The following is an 18,646-nucleotide window of genomic DNA, read 5'->3' as shown; positions in this document are numbered from 1 at the left end:
CAGGTGCAGTTTGCAATTAAGCTCTATTTACTTCAATAGAACTGAGTTTCAAAACCCCACCCAATCTGGAGACAACAGTAGGGGGAAAGTGGCCATGTTTTTGTAGCGCTGGATAACCCCTTTAAAGAGAGCCTGAGTTTTCTTCTGATCTGTCTAATGCAGTAAATCCTTGTATTCTCCACGGAATATTTATTCTAGAACATCAGTTCTGTGTCGTGCCCTTTCTATTACTCTTGAAGTAATTTTTACTTGTCCCCTATCTGCATAATAGGAGACAAGAATAAGATTGCAGGGTGTGTGACCTCATGTTTCTAAAATGGCGCCCCGACTACTTTGTTTTGAATGGAGCTGTGGGTCAGCGCATGACTAAATCGCCAACTGGGTGTTACCAGTAGGGGCGTGTCCCTCCACTGCCTAAGGGTCCTATGACACAGAGCGATTTTTATCAATTAATGATAAACGATCACAAACATGATTGTTTATCGTTAACTTAAAATCGTTCACCATATTACACAAAACGATAGTTGTTAGTTACGATCGTTACTACGATCGTTATTGCGATCATTACTAAGCGAATGATTAACGATAAATTTAGGTTCAGATGTAAATCAACGATATACAAATGATTTTTCGATTGTTGCCTGCAATACGATTATCATTTAAATTCGAACGATATAAGGATTTTTTGCACAATGATCGTCCCGTGTAATAGGGCCCTAAGACTATCGATTAAGAGCCGACAGTGCCAGTGCAGGGACACGTCCCCAGCTGGTAACACCCAGTTGGCCATTTAGTCATAAATGTATCAAAGAATAACAGAGGAACGGCACATCACAAAGGTATGAGAAAAAAAATAATATTTCATGGAGATTAAAGAATTGTCCGGAAAAGCCTCAAGTTCTCTTTAATCTTAAGGAAAATCTAATTAATACTGTAGGTAAAGATGAGGATCAATTTGGCATTACTGCTGCTCTTCAGGCTAACAATCACTTGAGAGACTGGTTGCTATGGATGCACCGTGACAGCTGTCAGACAGAGTCCCTAGCAACCAGTCAGTCTTCACCTCTGGCACAATTGGAGATGTAAGAAAAAGGCAAAGCCTATTAGTCACGCTCAGTGGCGTCGCTAGGCAGTTTTATTCTGGGCTCATGCCCCGAATAAAACTGCCTGCTGCCCCGGATTTCTTCAGCCCCGGTCTTGCGAGCCAGATGCGGCTCTTTTGATGGCCGCATCTAGCTCGCAGATCGCGGCTGCTGCCCGCCTCGCCAGCTGCTCATCTCATCTACTGCTCACCTGTAGCGCCCGCCGTGCATGCTGCTCCAATCCAATCAGCGGAGACCGGAAGTGCGGGGCCGCTGCGGCGGGCCGTGGCGCACGCGCTGATTGGATGCGTACACCACGGCCCGCCGCAGCGCAGCACATCCGGCGGCCGCTACGAGCGGCCAGTAGGTGAAACTCAGTGGAGGTGAGGTGAGGTGGAGGTGACTGTGGAGGTGAGGAGGCATGGGGGAGAGAAGCAAGGGGGAGAGAGGTATGGGGTGAGAAGTATATGGGGGAGAGGACCACGGGGGAGAGGAGCAAGGGGGGAGAAAAGCATGGGGGAGAGAAGCAAGGGGGAAGAAAAGCATGGTGGAGAGAAGCATATGTGGGAGAGAAGCATGTGGGAGAGAAGCATGGGGGAGAGAAGCATGGGGGAGAGAAGCATGGGGGAGAGAAGCATATGGGGGGAGAAAAGCATGGGGGAGAGAAGCATGGGGGAGAGAAGCATATGGGGGGAGAAAAGCATGGGGGAGAGAAGCATATGGGGGAGAAAAGCATGGGGGGAGAAAAGCATGGGGGGAGAAAAGCATGGGGGAGAGAAGCAAGGGGGAAGAAAAGCATGGTGGAGAGAAGCATATGTGGGAGAGAAGCATGTGGGAGAGAAGCATGGGGGAGAGAAGCATGGGGGAGAGAAGCATATGGGGGGAGAAAAGCATGGGGGAGAGAAGCATGGGGGAGAGAAGCATATGGGGGGAGAAAAGCATGGGGGAGAGAAGCATATGGTGGAGAAAAGCATGGGGGGAGAAAAGCATGGGGGGAGAAAAGCATGGGGGGAGAAAAGCATGGGGGAGAGAAGCAAGGGGGAAGAAAAGCATGGTGGAGAGAAGCATATGTGGGAGAGAAGCATGTGGGAGAGAAGCATGGGGGAGAGAAGCATGGGGGAGAGAAGCATGGGGGAGAGAAGCATATGGGGGGAGAAAAGCATGGGGGAGAGAAGCATGGGGGAGAGAAGCATATGGGGGGAGAAAAGCATGGGGGAGAGAAGCATATGGTGGAGAAAAGCATGGGGGGAGAAAAGCATGGGGGGAGAAAAGCATGGGGGAGAGAAGCAAGGGGGAAGAAAAGCATGGTGGAGAGAAGCATATGGGGGAGAAAAGCATGGGGGAGAGAAGCATGGGGGAGAGAAGCATATGGGGGAGAGAAGCATGGGGGAGAAAAGCATGGGGGAGAGAAGCATATGGGGGAGAGAAGCATGGGGGAGAGAAGCATGGGGGGAGAAAAGCATGGGGGAGAGAAGCATATGGGGGAGAGAAGCATATGGGGGAGAGAAGCAGGGGGGAGAGAAGCAGGGAAGAAGTATGGGGGAGAAATATGGGGGGGGGGAAGCATGGGAGAGAGAAGTGGGGGGAGAAGTATGGGGGAGAGAAGCAGGGGGGAGAATTATGGGGGGAAAAGCAGGGGAGAGAAGCACAGGGGAGAAGTATGGGGGATAGAAGCAGGGAAGAGAAGCACGGGGAAGAGATGTATGGGGGAGAGAAGCAGGGGTGAGAAGTATGGGGAGAGAAGCAAGGGGAAGAAGTATGGGGGAGAAAAGCAGGGGGGAGAAGTATTGGGGAGAGAAGCATAGGGGAGAGAAGCATGGGGGAGAGAAGCATGGGGGGGAGAAGCATGGGGAAAAGAGGGGGCCGGGTGGGGTAGTGTGTGTGGGTGGAGAAGGTGAGGTGGGGTAGTGTGTGTGGGTGGAAGGGGTCAGGTGGGGTAGTGTGTTTGGGGATGGCGGCCGGGTTAATTGCAGGCAGGATGGGAACTTTATTACTATGGTATGTACAGCAGGCGCATTATTACTATATAGGAGGCACAGCAGAGGGGGTATTACTATATGGAGGGTACAGCAGGAGGCATTATTACTACATAGGAGGCACAGCAGAGGGTGCATTATTACTATATGGAGGGTACAGCAGGGGGCATAATAACTATATAGGGCACAGCAGAGGGCATTATTACTATATAAGGGTACACAGCAGGGGGACATTTTACAATGTGGGGTAATACAGCAGGAGGGATTATTACTATAGGGCACAACACTGGACATTATTACTATTTGGGGGCACAGCAGAGTATCCTACCTACAGGGGGCAACATACTTACCTACCTACTCACTGACACCAGGTAGTGGAATAACTACTGTATGGGAGCCTATAGGAGGGGAAAAGGGAAGGAAATTGAAGGAAAAGTGCAGAGCCTGAGATGTTTGTCTGGCAGGTTCTGAAGAGATGAATTGCAACTGAAAGAAATCATCATGGTGGTTTGGGCCGGATGGAGAGGAAAAGGGAAAGAGAACAACTCAGATCAAAGAAGACGTCACCTGTGAGTCACTGAATGAGGTTTTTGCATTTTGTAGAACGTTATCTGGTAGGAGTTCCCCGAGGTAGAAAAGGTTGGGAAACACTGGCCTAGAGGATAGGAGCTAGGGCAGACCTCCCAGAGGCTGTGTGTACAGGGGGAGCTGTGAAGGAGCTGTCTGTGCCTGCTTAGCCACAGTTATTAAGAGTGGAGGCAATAGAGCAGGACTAATTGAGCAGTCATTGGGGTTACTAGCTTCTGCATCGGGCTCCTTCGCTAAGCGCTTATGACGGCACTCAGAGGGCCCGGGCCCCGGATGTTTTAGGACCCTAGCAACGCCCCTGGTCACGCTCAAACTTGATCTTCCTCCATCATCGGCTGCCCTATTACAACCCCTGGCAAAAAGTATGGAATCACCAGTCTTGGATGAGCACTCATTCAGACATTTCATGCTGTAAAACAAACTCAGATCAAAAACATGATACAATATTAAGGTCATTCCAAAGTGCAACTTGTTGGCTTTCAGGAACACTCAAAGAAATGAAGAGAAAACATTGAGGAAGTTAGTGAATGACACTTTTATTGACCAAGCACAGGGAAATAAATATGGAATCACTCAATTCTGAGGAAAAAAGTGTGGAATCACTCAAATTGGAGGTAGAAAAAAAGGACACACCCAGCCTATTTCCTTTCCCTTGCCATTTGTCTTGAAAACCGAAAAAGTACAACTAAACAGATGAAGCACAAATGGGAGGAAGCTGGAGTCAATCTATGTGACCGAACTGTAAGAAATCGCCTAAAGGAGATGGAATTTCTATACAGGAAAGCTAAACGAAAACCAGCATTGACACCTAAACATAAAAAAACAAGACTGCAATGGGCTAAGGAGAGGCAATCATGGACTGTGGATGACTGGATGAAAGTTGTCTTCAGTGATGAGTCAAGAATCTGCATTGGACAAGGTGATGATGCTGGAACTTTTGTTTGGTGCCGTCCCAGTGAGATTTATGAAGAGGCCTGAAGAAAACAACCAAATTTCCACAGTCCTTGATGATATGGGGCTGCATGTCAGGCAAAGGCACTGGGGAGATGACTGTGGTTAATTCTTCCATCAATGCACAACTTTACATTGACATTTTGGACAGTTTTCTCATCCCTTCAATTGAACAGATCTTTGGAGATGATGAAATAATTTTCCAAGATGACAATGCATCGTGCCATAGGGCAAAAACAGTGAAGGCATTCCTTGAAGAAAGACACATTCAGTCGATGTCATGGCCTGCAAATAGTCCAGATCTCAACCCAATTGAAAACCTGTGGTGGAGATTGAAAAAAATGGTCCACAAGAAGGCTCTAACCTGCAAAGCTGATCTGGCCACTGCTATCAAAGAGAGTTGGCACCAAATTGATGCAGAATACTGTTTGTCACTCATCAAGTCCATGCCTCAAAGACTGAAAGCTGTTATAAAAGCCAAAGGTGGTGCAACTAAATACTAGTGATGTATTTTGAATGGTCTTTTGTTTATGTGTTTTTCATGATTCCACACTTTTTTCCTCAGAATTGAGTGATTCCATATTTATTTCCCTGTACTTGGTCAATAAAAGTGTCATTCACTAACTTCCACAATGTTTTCTCTTCATTTCTTTGAGTGTTCCTGAAAGCCAACAAGTTGCACTTTGGAATGACCTTAATATTGTATCATGTTTTTGATCTGAGTTTGTTTTACAGCATGAAATGTCTGAATGAGTGCTCATCCAAGACTGGTGATTCCATACTTTTTGCCAGGGGTTGTAATCAGGTTATTCTCTTTTGCTCTAAGTCCTGCAGTTCTCGATCCCCCGCTCTGGTCTAATGCAGCTCCACAACACTATACAGAGCAGGGTCCAGTTTCCCAGTACTTTTACACAGTAACAGGGGGAGGGGGGTCGGTTCTACCCAACATAATTGTTGTGTGCGGCAGTCTCCCCCAGGGTTCTGTATATGTGGGAGCGCTGAATCGGAGCAGCTGATCAGGAACTGCAGGGCAGGCCTCATTCATATTAAGGAGTGTGATTTTGCCCACTGGACACCTGTTGATTGCATTCGTTTGGATGCACTGGGTTGGGGGTCAGGAGGTGCTGGTGTTGTCCGCGGGCGGAGTGGGGGGCTGAAAGGAGCGGGAAGAGACGGGAGCAGTTACAGGAGCAGGGAGGGACTGGAGCGGTGACAGGAGCGGGGAGAGATGGGAGTGGTGACAGGAGTGCCAACAGGAGCGGGGAGAGACGGGAGCGGTGACAGGAGCGGGGAGAGATGGGAGCGGTGACAGGAGCAGGGAGAGATGGGAGCGGTGACAGGAGCGGGGAGAGATGGGAGCGGTGACAGGAGCGGGGAGAGATGGGAGCAGTGACAAGAGCGGGGAGAGATGGTAGTGGTGACAGGAGCGAGGAGAGACCGGAGCGGTGACAAGAGCGGGGAGAGATGGTAGTGGTGACAGGAGCGGGGAGAGATGGGAGCGGTGACAGGAGCGGGGAGCGACGGGAGCAGTGACAGGAGCAGGGAGGGACTGGAGCGGTGACAGGAGCAGGGAGGGACTGGAGCGGTGACAGGAGCAGGGAGAGATGGGAGTGGTGACAGGAGTGCCAACAGGAGCAGGGAGAGACGGGAGTGGTGCTGGAGCAGGGAGAGATGGGAGTGGTGACAGGAGCGGGGAGAGATGGGAGTGGTGACAGGAGCGGTGAGAGATGGGAGCGGTGACAGAAGCGGGGAGAGATGGGAGCGGTGACAGGAGCGGGGAGCGACGGGAGTGGTGACAGGAGCGGGGAGAGATGGGAGCGGTGAAAGACAGATGTACTGAGAAATAAGAGCGGGTGACAGGAGTGGAGACAGGAGCGGGGGAGTTGGGAGCGGGTGACAGGAGTGGGAAGAGAAAGGAGCAATGACAGGAGCGAGCAAGATGGGAGCAGGTAACAGGAGCTGGGAGAGGCCTCCGCACTAAAACCTGTCCTATTTTTTCACGGTAAGGATCACGGCACGGATGGTGTGAATGCACACATCCAATTTAATGGTCCCTAAAATTGTCTGTGTTCGCGGACCTGCGACCATGGACAATTTTACAGGACTTATGAATAAGGCCTTAGACAGCCCTGCAGTTTTCAACACAATGTTGTTAGCAGCAGAGGGGCCCCTATCACCCCGTACTGCTGCCTGTCACCAGAACTGAATGTGTGAGCATGTAATTAAAAAAAAAAAACAACTATATAACTATAAACTATATAACTATATAAAAGTTATATTGGAGTATATGAAGTTCCCCTTTAAAGTCCTGGAAAACCTCTTAAAACTGGAAGAAGATAGTGGGTTTCATCAAGCTGCAAGGTTCCAGGTGAAATGAAGTGTAATCTAGGTTGTAAAAAATCTCATAATGACGGCAAAGCCCAGAATCAATAGCTCTTACATCCCTGTTAAAAGCAGAACAATGTTTTTGCATCCTAAAGTAAGCAATATGCTTTTTTTGTGTATGAAATCCGCTCATGTTCCTTCCCATTCGGAGCATTTTCTTAAGAGTTTTGCATGTTTCATAAGGTAGGAGAGGAACAATTAATGATGGATGAGCCCCTCCCCCACCGGCCCTCAAACAACCTGGATAGGAAAACAATGATCAGACAGCGGGAGAGTCTACAAGATCCTCCTGGCCCTACCGTCCTCTATCTGAAGGCTGCGGGTTCGTCTTATATTTAATGGCAATGTGACCTGAGAATATAGCTGATAAGGAGAACACCAGCAAATCACTGTCAGACGCCACCGGCCCTGGCTGATAGGTTACAAAACTTTTCTAATGACTTTATCCAAATCTGTAGAAAGTTTTCATTTCCCGAAATACTGGGGGAGATTTATCAAACATGGTGTAAAGTGTAAATCAACTGGTGTCAGAGAGTTTTAAATCACTTCTAAGTTGTAAATTACTTATATTTTATACTCCCGTGTCATCCAGTACTTATCAGCTGCTGTATGTCCCGCAGGAAGTGGTCTGACACAGTTCTCTCTGCTGCCACCTCTGTTCATGTCATGGACAGAGGTGGCAGCAGAGAGCACTGTGTCAGACTGGAAAGAATACACCACTTCCTGCAGAACGTACAGCAGCTGAAAAGTATTGGAAAGCGTGAGGTTTTTAATGGAGAAGTCCGGCCATTTTTAAAATCCAGCAGCTGGTGGAGGCTCTAATATCCAGATACCCCTACCTATATGTATATATAGTATATGTGCACAAACACAAGAAATATCGCAGGACCACAAGTATTTCAGAAGTGGAAGAGTCTAATGACAGATCAGCTCCTTCTTTACTGGCTGGGATTAGAGTAACCTCAGATTCCAGCCCTATAATTCCCCAGTTACCACCATCCATGGTATTTAAAGGTGTTTACAGAGTTTGTCCCTTTGACACGATAGCAGGTCCTCCAAAACTACAGTTCCCATAATGCCTGGACAGCCAAAGCTAAAGCTTTGGCTGTCCAGGCATGATGGGAATTGTAGTTTTGCCACAGCCGGAGGGCCACAGGTTCTCCATCCCTGCCATACAAACTATGCTTCTGCTCAGAAATAATATGTTTGTCCATTTCAGCTCTGCTACATCTACAGCTTTAAAGGATTGACACAGAAAGAATAACAAAGAGGCACAATACATACTTGGGTTCCCCTATCTTCACCCCTGGGTGCTGGGTGTACGCGTGGGAGTGGGTGCTGGGAGCCGACTTAAATGCCATCGGACAGATAGGACACTTGTAGAACACTTCACAATGGGATCCTTGAATGTGGCACTTCAGAGCTGCGATCTCTGAATACACCACATTGCAATGAATACACCTAAAATGTAAAAATCAAAAAAGGTTAAAGAAAAAAAAAAATCGCTATATTGACTTGAAGGGGTAATTTTTCTTTCAGATCAACTGATGCCAGAAAGTTATATAGGTTTGTAATTAACTTCTAATAAACAATCCCAAGTCTTCTAGTACTTATCGGCGTCTGTATGTCCTGCAGGAAGTGGTGTATTCTTTCCAGTCTGACACAGTGCTCTCTGCTGCCACCTCTGTCCATATCAGGAACTGCCCAGAGTAGTAGCAAATCCCCATAGAAAACCTCTCATGCTCTGGACAGTTCCTGACATGGACAGAGGTGGCAGCAGAGAGCACCGTGTCAGACTGGAAAGAATACACCACTTCCTGCAGGACATACAGCAGCTGATAAGTACTGGAAGACTGGAGATTTTTTAATAGAAGTAAATTATAAATCTTTGACACCAGTTAATTTGAAAAAATAAAACCTTCTGCTGAAGTACCCCTTTAAATGGAGAAATATTCAATATCAGGTAGAACAGAGATGCTTCTGGGGGTGACCTTACCGGAAGCCGATCCTGCGGGTGTAGTGCAGGCAGTTCTTGGTGATGTGAGTCTGGAAATGCGCTGACCTGCAGATGGCGCCACACTCAGGGCAGGTGAAGGGAGACTTGTGCTGATGGACGCGCTGGTGACAGGCAAAGCTGCACTGGTTCGGTAGCAGCATCATACAGATGCTACACGTCTTCTGCAAAACCCCAAGAGCTCACAGTTAGATCCTTACTTTCTGTTGATCTTTTTTTTGGAAAATCCTCAGTTATAGCAGTTTTTGCTGTGGTCACTGAATATGATAACACTTCCTGTCATTTTCTCTGGTTATAGTTCTTTAGAGCAAAAATATGTGAAAAGAGATGCAGATATCATCGGAGACATCCCTTTTAAGAATGTGGTCCCAGGGGCAATCGGCTGATCACCATCTCCAGCCCCATGCCAAAACTTAAAGTGTCACGGTCGGTTCATTTTTTTTTTTTTTTTTTTTGCAGAAATCAATAGTACAGGCGATTTTAAGAAACTTTGTAATTTGGTTTATTGCCATTATCTGCATTAAAAAAAGACTTTCCCCAGGTCCCCCCCCCCCTCCTCTCTCTCATTCAATGCTCATTATCAGGAAATCTCCACTCTTTTACATCAGTCGTGCCCTGTCTGTTCTATGGAGAGGGGAGGGGGGAGGAGGGAGGAGGGAAGAGGGAGATTAGTCGCCAGCAGAGAACAAAGGATTACACAGCGGGACCTGTGTGAAAGCCTATTCAGAGGTCAGAGAGGTCAGTGCTGATCTCAGAGGAGATAACCTAGTGATGTAGACGTAAATTAACTCTTTGTTGTCCTGTTTTGGTGCCTCATTTCCCTCAACCCCTCCCCTCTCTATAAGAGAACCATGATGACAGGGGTGAGAGATTCAAACTGCTTTTTTATGATAATAAACCCAATTACAAAGTTTCCTCAAAATGCCTGGACTATTAATTTCTGCAAAAAAATTAAAACGACAGTGACACTTTAAGTGTATGCGGTATAGTTTTAGCTACGGTGGAATGGTTGTCTATTTAATTCAAGGGCAGCTCAAGTCCGCCTGAACAGGAGCTATAAGGAGTGGATATCCGTTCTGGCTCATAGACAAGCCTTATAGACAAGACTTGACATCATGAGACAACACTAGAGATGAGCGAACCTGGAGCATGCTCGAGTCCATCCGAACCCGAACTTTCGGCATTTGATTAGCGGGGGCTGCTGAAGTTGGATAAAGCCCTAAGGCTATGTGGAAATCAAGGATATAGTCATTGGCTGTATCCATGTTTTCCAGACAACCTAAGAGCTTTATCCAACTTCAGCAGCCCCCACTAATCAAATACCGATCGTTCGGGTTCGGATGGACTCTAACGCGAACCCGGTTCGCTCATCTCTAGACAACACCCTTAAATGGAATCTGTCAGCTGCAATTCAGGTTTCAAACTGTTAAAAGAGTCAGGCTACATTCACACATCCGCAGTGCAGCCTACGACCGCAGATCGCACTACGAATGTGCATCTGTAGTGCTCCAAGCTTCATTGCCATTTCATTAGCATAGCGATCCGTGCCGCAAAATGCAGTGATGCGTGAACGGGCCGTTAAATAACATTAGTCCTATGTTCTTTCCGCAATTGTGGACAGAACGGACATGTGAATGTAGCCTTAGATGAAGACACATGGTACCTTTCATATATCTGTCCGTAGTTCCATAACATAGAAATTGCTATTATTCTCCAAGCTCTGAGCCTTGTTTCCAAATCTGACACCTGTACAGGGATAGAGGTGGGAGGGGGAGCAAGGAGGCGGTACAGGCCTTAGCACTTCAGGTGTTTGGGAAAGCCTTTTTGACACTGTGCATAGGAGAATAAAAACACTTTTCTATGTTCTGGAAGCACAGACAGATATAATAAAGGTACCATGTGTAGTCTTCACCGAACAGCATCAGCAGTTTGGAAGGTGACTTATAGCTGACAGACTCACTTTAAAATTGTGAAGAATTGTGACTGATAGAATATAAATATATGCTGGTGTGCCTTATTCATGGTTCTCTATAGTGGGCCACAAAAATAAGATTTTTTTTAGAGGAAGTGTTACAAGTGGCTTTCGTATTTTGCAACCCTGACCTACAAAAAAAGGCTCAACAATAACCTAAAAGTCACCTAAAACAATAACTCACACTCCAATGGCCAGCTTAAAGGCTAATTCCACTTTATGGGATATGCACAGGATGAATGGGAGGGGGAGCAAGGAGACAGTGAAGGTCTTAGCAAAACAGGTCCCAATGCATCTGCAACAATACTGCGTTGAATGGGACGCACTAATGATCCTCCCCTGTAATGGCTTGCTGCAGCCTACTGGCTCAGTAGAGTATGAACCCGGCCTTAAGCATAATCATTCTAAAAGTAAAAGTTATGCAGCTTTCTTATATATTTCAGATATTTATTCCAGGATCCACATTTGTTGTCATCACTCGTATCTGCACCTTTCTACAGGTCCATTCAGATGTTGATAAATTGATGCAACAGAACCTGTTTCAGCAGGACACAACCCAGATCTGGCTAAAAATGACAATGTTGCTCCACTCTATTAGAAAGGTATAAAACGGTCGGCTGTCCGGCAGGAAACAGTGAATTGTACTGAAATACCACATGTGACCTGCAGGTGGTGCAATTCCCCTTCTTATGTATTTGAGTGATTCGGGTTCGCTTGTGGCCACTGAATGTATTCCTTTATTATTTATAATATTCTATGGTTATATAACCCCAGGGTCACATCTGATATTCTGATTTATTAGTAGGGATGAATTAATAATTAAACGTTTTATTACATGTAGGAAACAGACGGTTGCTGGAGACCGGGGGACCTGCCATTCTGTTTAGCCCTTCCTGTAAATGCTTATGGACAACCCTTTCTAATCAGGCTTAGCATGTAAAGTTGTAATTTATGACATATAACACAGGATCCACCCCAGACAATGGGTTGAAGGGGTAGTTCCCCCACCAAAAAAATTTCTTTTAAATCAACTGGTGCCGGAAAATGCCAGAGATTTGTAATTTACCTCTATTAAAAAATCTCAAGTCTTCCATTACTTATCAGCTACTGTATATCCTGCAGGTAGTAGTGTATTCTTTCCAGTCTGGAGAGGAGGAGAGGTTTTCTATGGGAATTTGCTACTGCACTGGCCAGTTCCTGACATGGACAGAGGTGGCAGCAGGGAGCACTGTGTCAGACTGGGAAGAATATACTACTTCCTACAAGACATACAGCAGCTGATAAGTACTGGCACCAGTTGATTTAAAATAATTTTTTGTTGGGTGAACCACCCCTTTAAGTAGTACATTTGAACACAATCACAGAGCATGCCAATCTCTCATATAAGTATACATGTTACGTACTTGACTACTTGCGTCCACCACTTGTTGATAGTGCGTCGCCAGGGAAGTTTCATCAGGGAAAACCTTGTTGCATTCCAAACACTTCAGACTATGCCGGCATAACTTGGAGGAGTCTTCATCTAAAGGCATAGCCGTTGTGATCGGGGCACTGACGGGAGCCGATATCACAGGGCTGGAAGCTCCAGGGGGCAGCTTGGACACCGTATGTGCCACCACTGCCGCAGGGCTTTGCCGAGCAGTTGGCGTTGATGGTGTGGGGGCACTGTTCTGGGGGGAAGCAATCATCTGATCAACCGGAACCGGCTTTAGGATAAGGTGCGAACACTGCATGACAACCCCTTTTTCTTTGTGCCCCCGAGCATGCGACAGAAGACTGCATTTATTATAGAAAACTAGATTTTTTGTGCAATGGTTGCAGGTGACCTCTATGCGGACACTCCTACGGTCGTAATGTTGCAGGAGACTCTTTTCGAGGGCAAAAGCATCTCCACACTCTAAACACTTATATCCCCGGGCCGGCAGGGTAATTCCCGCGTTGGTTGGCGGACTAAGATTGGGGACATATACGGGAACCGGGTTAACACTGCTCAATACTTTATTAAAGGCTTCCACTACGGAACTTTGTGAGGAAGCCACCACTTGAACTCTGGACACCTTTTTGGTTGGCGTCACCATGGTGGTCGGTACAAGGGTTTGCTTGATTTGCTGTTGGGGCTTAGTCAACACTTGGCGTAGCTCTGTAGTAGCTTGGGAACCTTGAGGCAACAGGTTGAGGTTGGCAAAATGCACCGTCTTTGGCACAAGTTTTGCATTGGCAAGACTGGAAGCTGGAACCACCACAGTCTGCTGTTGAATGGCGTTGGCAGCCTTAATGATAGCGTTGCTGGCACTTTGGACTGAGGCAGCAGATATTACTGTCGCTTTTACGGTGGTATTGTTACCAAACTTTAAGTTTATTACTTGCGAGCCAGCCGTCTTCACCGCAGACACTGGTAAGAAGGCTGTGGCCACGGGTTTGATGGTGACTTGCTTTGGAGGAACATCCGTAGACAGGTTGGTGGCAGGACTTGTTTGCACGGAGGCCCTTGAAGGAGAAGAAAGCATGGCCGCAGCGGATGTAGGGGATGACAAAACTGGTGAAGCCACCATAGAAGGCGACTGATCTGAATTTTGTTTAGCCCCTTCTGCCTCAAAATCCGGCAACACCCTAGTAACCGTCCTCTTGATTTCACCAGATGAAGTCTTTATGGTCTTTATTCTTACTTTGGGAATGGCCGGAGTTGACCCACCAGAGGACGGGGAACCTTTGCTACTGTTTTCACTAGAGACACTCCTGGGGCTATCGTTTGGTTTCACAGGGGTCTTCTTTGTTCCATCAATAAGATTTTGCACAGTCAACTGGGCGTCAGGACACTTGGCCGACGGACTATCGCTAATGTCTTTTGGCACCTGAGAGGACTCTTCCGCATCGGATTGCATATCTTTCGGATCATAGGCTGCCTTCTTAGCACTGAGAGCAGCAATTGCGGCAATGCATGAGGAAAGTTTTGCAGAAGACTTCAACTTCAACTGTGATAGGCTTTCCCCATTGACTTCTCCTTTCTCCGATTGCACTTCTCCATCGAGACCCCTCTGGGCGCCATCTTTCAGCTTTTCCTCCTTTTTCACCTTTAACTCGTAAACACCTAAAGCGGTCGTCTCAAAGTCTTTTTGGCACTCTTTGCTTTTGCCGCCATTGCTGGGAGCTGCATTTCTTGATTTCAGCAAGTGTTCTACCACCTGCATCTTCTCTCTTTCGTAAAGGTGCTGAGAAACGGAGGCTGCTAAGATATTGGCACCAAAACCTGTGGTCAGGTCGATGCGATCGGGGGGGTCGTCCACCTCAATTTTTTCATCGTCGTCAAATTCTTCCGCACTGGAAATGGGACTGAACTGGTTGAACACGGAGTCTTTTTGCACGTTTCCAGACGCCATTGCTTTTTCCTTAAGGGATTTCAGGCCTTCCTTGTTAAAACGTTCCAGGTTTGAGATTGTAAGAAAGCCATTGTGCAATCCGTTACCCGTGGAATGATGAGAGTCCTTCTCGGAAGCTTCTGAAGAGTCAATGGTCCTTACATTTTTTACTATGACACTTACGCCAACATCAGAAGAGGAAGGGACGTGAGCCTCGTCGTCTCCTTGGGCGTTTTGCTTAATATGATTATCGTGCTCATCATGTCCAGACTCAATGGCTGCTTTCGGATCTACCATGTCAGGAATGTCAAACGCTGCAAGGAGGTCATCAAAGTCGGGGGTCTTCATATCTCCCATGATCAGACGTTTGTATTCATTCAATCCTGTCATGCAAAATAAAGAGGGAATGAATTTGAGCGACAACAAGCTGAAATTTTGCTATGTCATTAATATTTTTATTCACTAAAAGAATCCGTCAATTTTCTCTCTCTTTCAAATCAACTGGTGTCAGAGGGTTATATAGATATGTAATTTACTTCTTTTTAAAAATCTCCAGTCTTCCAGTACTTATCAGCTGCTGTACTGTATGTCCTGCAGGAAGTGGTGTATTCTTTCCAGTCTGACACAGTGCTCTCTGCTGCCACCTCTGTCCATGTCAGGAACTGTCCAGAGCAGGAGAGGTTTTTTATGGGGATTTGCTGCTGCTCTGGACAGTTCCTGACACAGACAGAGGTGGCAGCACAGAGCACTATGTCAGACTGAAAAGAATACACCACTTCCTGCAGGACATACAGCAGCTGATCTATATAACTTTCTGACACAAGTTGATTTGAAAAAACATTTTCCCTGGAGTTCTCCTTTAGGACAATAAAAACCTTGTAGTTCCTTCAAGGCATTTTTCCTAAATATAAGTCTGCCCATGCATCTAAGCTAGCTCGGCCAAGTGTGAATGTGTTCTCTATGGAGAGAAGGGAAAAAGACGCTGCCAGACAACTCTCCCCAGGCTCATTTCTCCTGGCCCTCAAACTAATTTTTTACTTAAAGAGTCACTGTCGTATTTTTTTTTTTTTCAGGAATCAATAGTCCAGGCGATTTTAAGAAACTTTGTAATTGGGTTTATTAGCCAAATCTGCCATTATCTGCATGTAAAAAGCCTTTTCCCAGGTCCCCCCCTCCTTCCTCTTTTTCATCCACTCTGAAAAATCTGAAAATTGTGACTTGTTGCAGGAGACGTACCCTGTCTGCTCTAGGGAGAGGGGAGGGGGGAGGAGGAAGGAGGGAGTTAGCCGGCAGCAGAAAGCAGATAACAGAGGATTACAGGCATGGAGCTGGGTGACAGCTGTAATCCGAGCTCAGACAGGTCACTGGTGATGGTCAGTAGAGATATTCCGTGAGGGATTTGTAGATTAACTCTTTGTTGTCCTGTTTTGGTCTTTTCTTTAGCTCTCTCCATAGGAGAACAATGAAGACAGGGGGGAGAGCTTCAAACTGCTTTTTCATGATAAAAATGCATTTTTCGGATAATAAACCCAATTACAAAGTTTCTTAAAATCGCCTGGACTATTGATTTCTGCAAAAAAAAAATTCACGACAGTGACACTTTAAATCCATCGGCAGAGACAGACTCACTGTGGGATCAGATTTCATGCTGTCCATATAAATCTATAAAGAGAGAGGACTGAGTTAGACTGGAAAGAGCCAGGGTATAGACAAAGTTCAGAAAGACTACAGGGGGTTGTGGCAAGTATAGGATTTTACCACAGTGCTGGACTCACAGCTTAGACTGCATACAACTGCTCTTTAAAGTCCTTAAAATTCAATGGGGAAGAAAAATTACAAGCAAATGCTATTGTTGAAAAAGCAGCTGTGGATAAACAAGCAGCAAAAAAGTCCTGATTAAAAAAAAAAAACACACACACACTGTAATCTTCTTACCAATCAGCATGGTAAAGCGGCCCTGGTCCCTCACCACTCTCTATGTACCCGACCTCAAGCAATCACTGTCGACAAGTGACCATTGCAGCCAATCACATGTGTGAACTGGAGGCCTGGGTACAGAGACCTGCTGGGGACCAGGAAAATTTCACCATGGGAGCACCAGAGGAGGTGAGTATAATGTTTTTTATGTTCTGCAAAAAAAAAAAAACTTACAGCAAAATCCATGTGATTTGGTGCAGACTAGTTGTGCAAATGTTTGTGGATTTTTTGTGGAAATTTGCTGAAAATCCACTACATGTGCATTCACCAGGCTCTCTCAGAAACCTATATAAGAAATAGCTCAAGAAATCATCTTCTAATCTTAAGGTGGTGTTGCTCTTATCCCCCCCATATCCCTCTGCTCATCTTAGAAATCTCATATCTTCCAGAGCAGCCTGTGCTATAATGTAGGTAAAGCGCCATCCCCCACCCCTCCTGCACAGGAAGGAGGCCAGACTGTCTGCCAGGGTTCGCTCTACTTCTCCAGAATACCAAAGAGATTACACATTTTTATCCCCCGGGGGCTGCACAAGACCGTTCTTGTACACTTGCAGTAAAGTGAAGACCTTGAAGTAAAGCCCACGTACATTTTTTCTGTGTATGTGAAATGTTTACTATGTGATGTTTCCTCCTCCTTTCCTGTACTGTTTGCACTTTAAGCTGTGTGTCTATGAATACATGACTGCCTTTACAGCTCTCACTCACATTCCCAGATTAGGGAATAGAATATCTGCCCCTAAACATATCACTACAAAAATAAGTCCCTGTTCACATCACGGTTTTGGTCAGCCCTTAATGTAAATCAGTGGGAAGGGAACCTTGGCTCTTAAACTGTTGCAAAACTACAACTCCCATCATGCCATGACAGCCAAAGCTAAAGCTTTGGCTGTCCAGGCATGATAGGAGTTGTAGTTTTTCAACAACTGGAGAGCCAGGGTTCCCCATCCCTGGTGTATACGAACACTCATCTATCTCTTTTACTGATTTTTCATGGTCTGAAAACGCAGTCTCCAACTTATCAAAACTTTTGACTTGCAAAACTACAACTCCCATCATGCCTGGCATGATGGGAATTGTAGTTTTGAAACAGCTGGAGAGCCAAAGGTTCCCCATCCCTGATGTAATACCCGGTTGACCATTCTCTTTCTTCCGCAGAGGATCAGGCTACACAGGGTTTATTTGTAGTCTGTTACCATGGAGACTCATAAGTTTTACACACAAGGCAAGACTATTTGCAGCATTGCTTTTTTTTGGTCTTTTGAATGCTTTAGTGTCACTAAGCTAATGGGTTCAAAGGTGGAAATACATATGATAAAAGGTTTGCCTTTTTGTTGTCAGGCAACACGGCACATTATACAGGTAACGTGGCCACGTGAGGAGTTAGGGCTACTTACTGTAGTTTATTGATCGCTGTCCTCTTGTACACAATGGTGGATTTAATGCATCCTGACAGATGGGCAGCAGCGGCCTCTTTCAGCAAGCTCCTCCAGCTTGCAGGATGAGTGATGACCAGGTGCATGGTACGCCGTTCATTCTGCACTGCAAATAGAGGGGGGGGAGAATGACTTGAATGAAGTTTACTGCACATAGTCAGAGTCTGTAGAGAAGTGCACAGGGCCCGCTCCTTAGTATGGAGTCACACAGTCCATCAGATGCCGATACGCTCCACTATGTTTTCTGATAGCTCTGGACATACGGAGTGTGATGGAGCATAGCACATTCTTCACATGACAGAAGAAAAACTATGCATGCAACCAGGTTTTTTTTTTCCCCTCTGGCATTGTACACTTTTGTGCCAGGCTCCTTCAGCAGAGAGCTTTAGAAAGTATTCACTCCTGCAGCAATAAATAATAGGCAAGCAAAGTAATGACGCCCCCAGACATTTCATGGTGACTAGAAATGAGCCAACGGAGCACGCTTGGGTTCGTCCCAACCTGAATGTGCGGCATTTGATTACCGGTGGCTGAACTTGTTGGATGCAGCCCTAAGGCTGCCTGGAAATAATAGATACAACGTAGGCCATAGGCTGTATCCATGTTTTCCAGCACTCCTTAGGGCTGCATCCAACTTCTTCAGCCACTGGTAATAAAATGCCGCACGCTCGGGTTTAGACAAACCCGAGTGTGCTTATGGTTCGCTCATCTCTAATGGTGACCTTATTTTTACCTTTCTAAAAAACATTGCTTGCAAATTAACTTTGCGCCAACCAAAACTAGGGAAAAACTTTTTTTCCTGCCATTGCAAAAAGTTTAAAGGGGAACTTACGGCAGGTTAGACAAATCTAACCTGCTGATAGCCTACTATTGTGCAGGAAGCACTGAGGAGAACTGTATGTCTCCTACCCT

The 18,646-nt window shown here is 46.2% G+C and overlaps 1 protein-coding gene across 1 annotated transcript in view; it reads right to left on the bottom strand.

Annotated features, from left to right (window-relative positions):
* ZNF532 (zinc finger protein 532) overlaps positions 1-17,759 on the bottom strand; it is a 33,575-nt gene extending 15,816 nt beyond the window's left edge. Inside the window, exons 1-4 of the mRNA XM_069963189.1 lie at positions 17,696-17,759; positions 12,372-14,707; positions 8,979-9,160; positions 8,267-8,443 (exon numbers count right to left, since the gene is read on the bottom strand). Coding sequence (XP_069819290.1) covers positions 8,267-8,443; positions 8,979-9,160; positions 12,372-14,681 — 2,669 coding nt within the window. The 5' untranslated portion in view covers positions 14,682-14,707; positions 17,696-17,759. The remainder of the gene's footprint in view (positions 1-8,266; positions 8,444-8,978; positions 9,161-12,371; positions 14,708-17,695) is intronic.
* Between the last annotated feature and the right edge of the window lie 887 nt (positions 17,760-18,646).

Source organism: Dendropsophus ebraccatus, chromosome 3, assembly GCF_027789765.1.
Source record: "Dendropsophus ebraccatus isolate aDenEbr1 chromosome 3, aDenEbr1.pat, whole genome shotgun sequence".
Taxonomy (NCBI): domain Eukaryota; kingdom Metazoa; phylum Chordata; class Amphibia; order Anura; family Hylidae; genus Dendropsophus; species Dendropsophus ebraccatus.
Note: the sequence above shows the minus strand (reverse complement) of the source record. Positions and strands in the feature narration are given on the sequence as shown.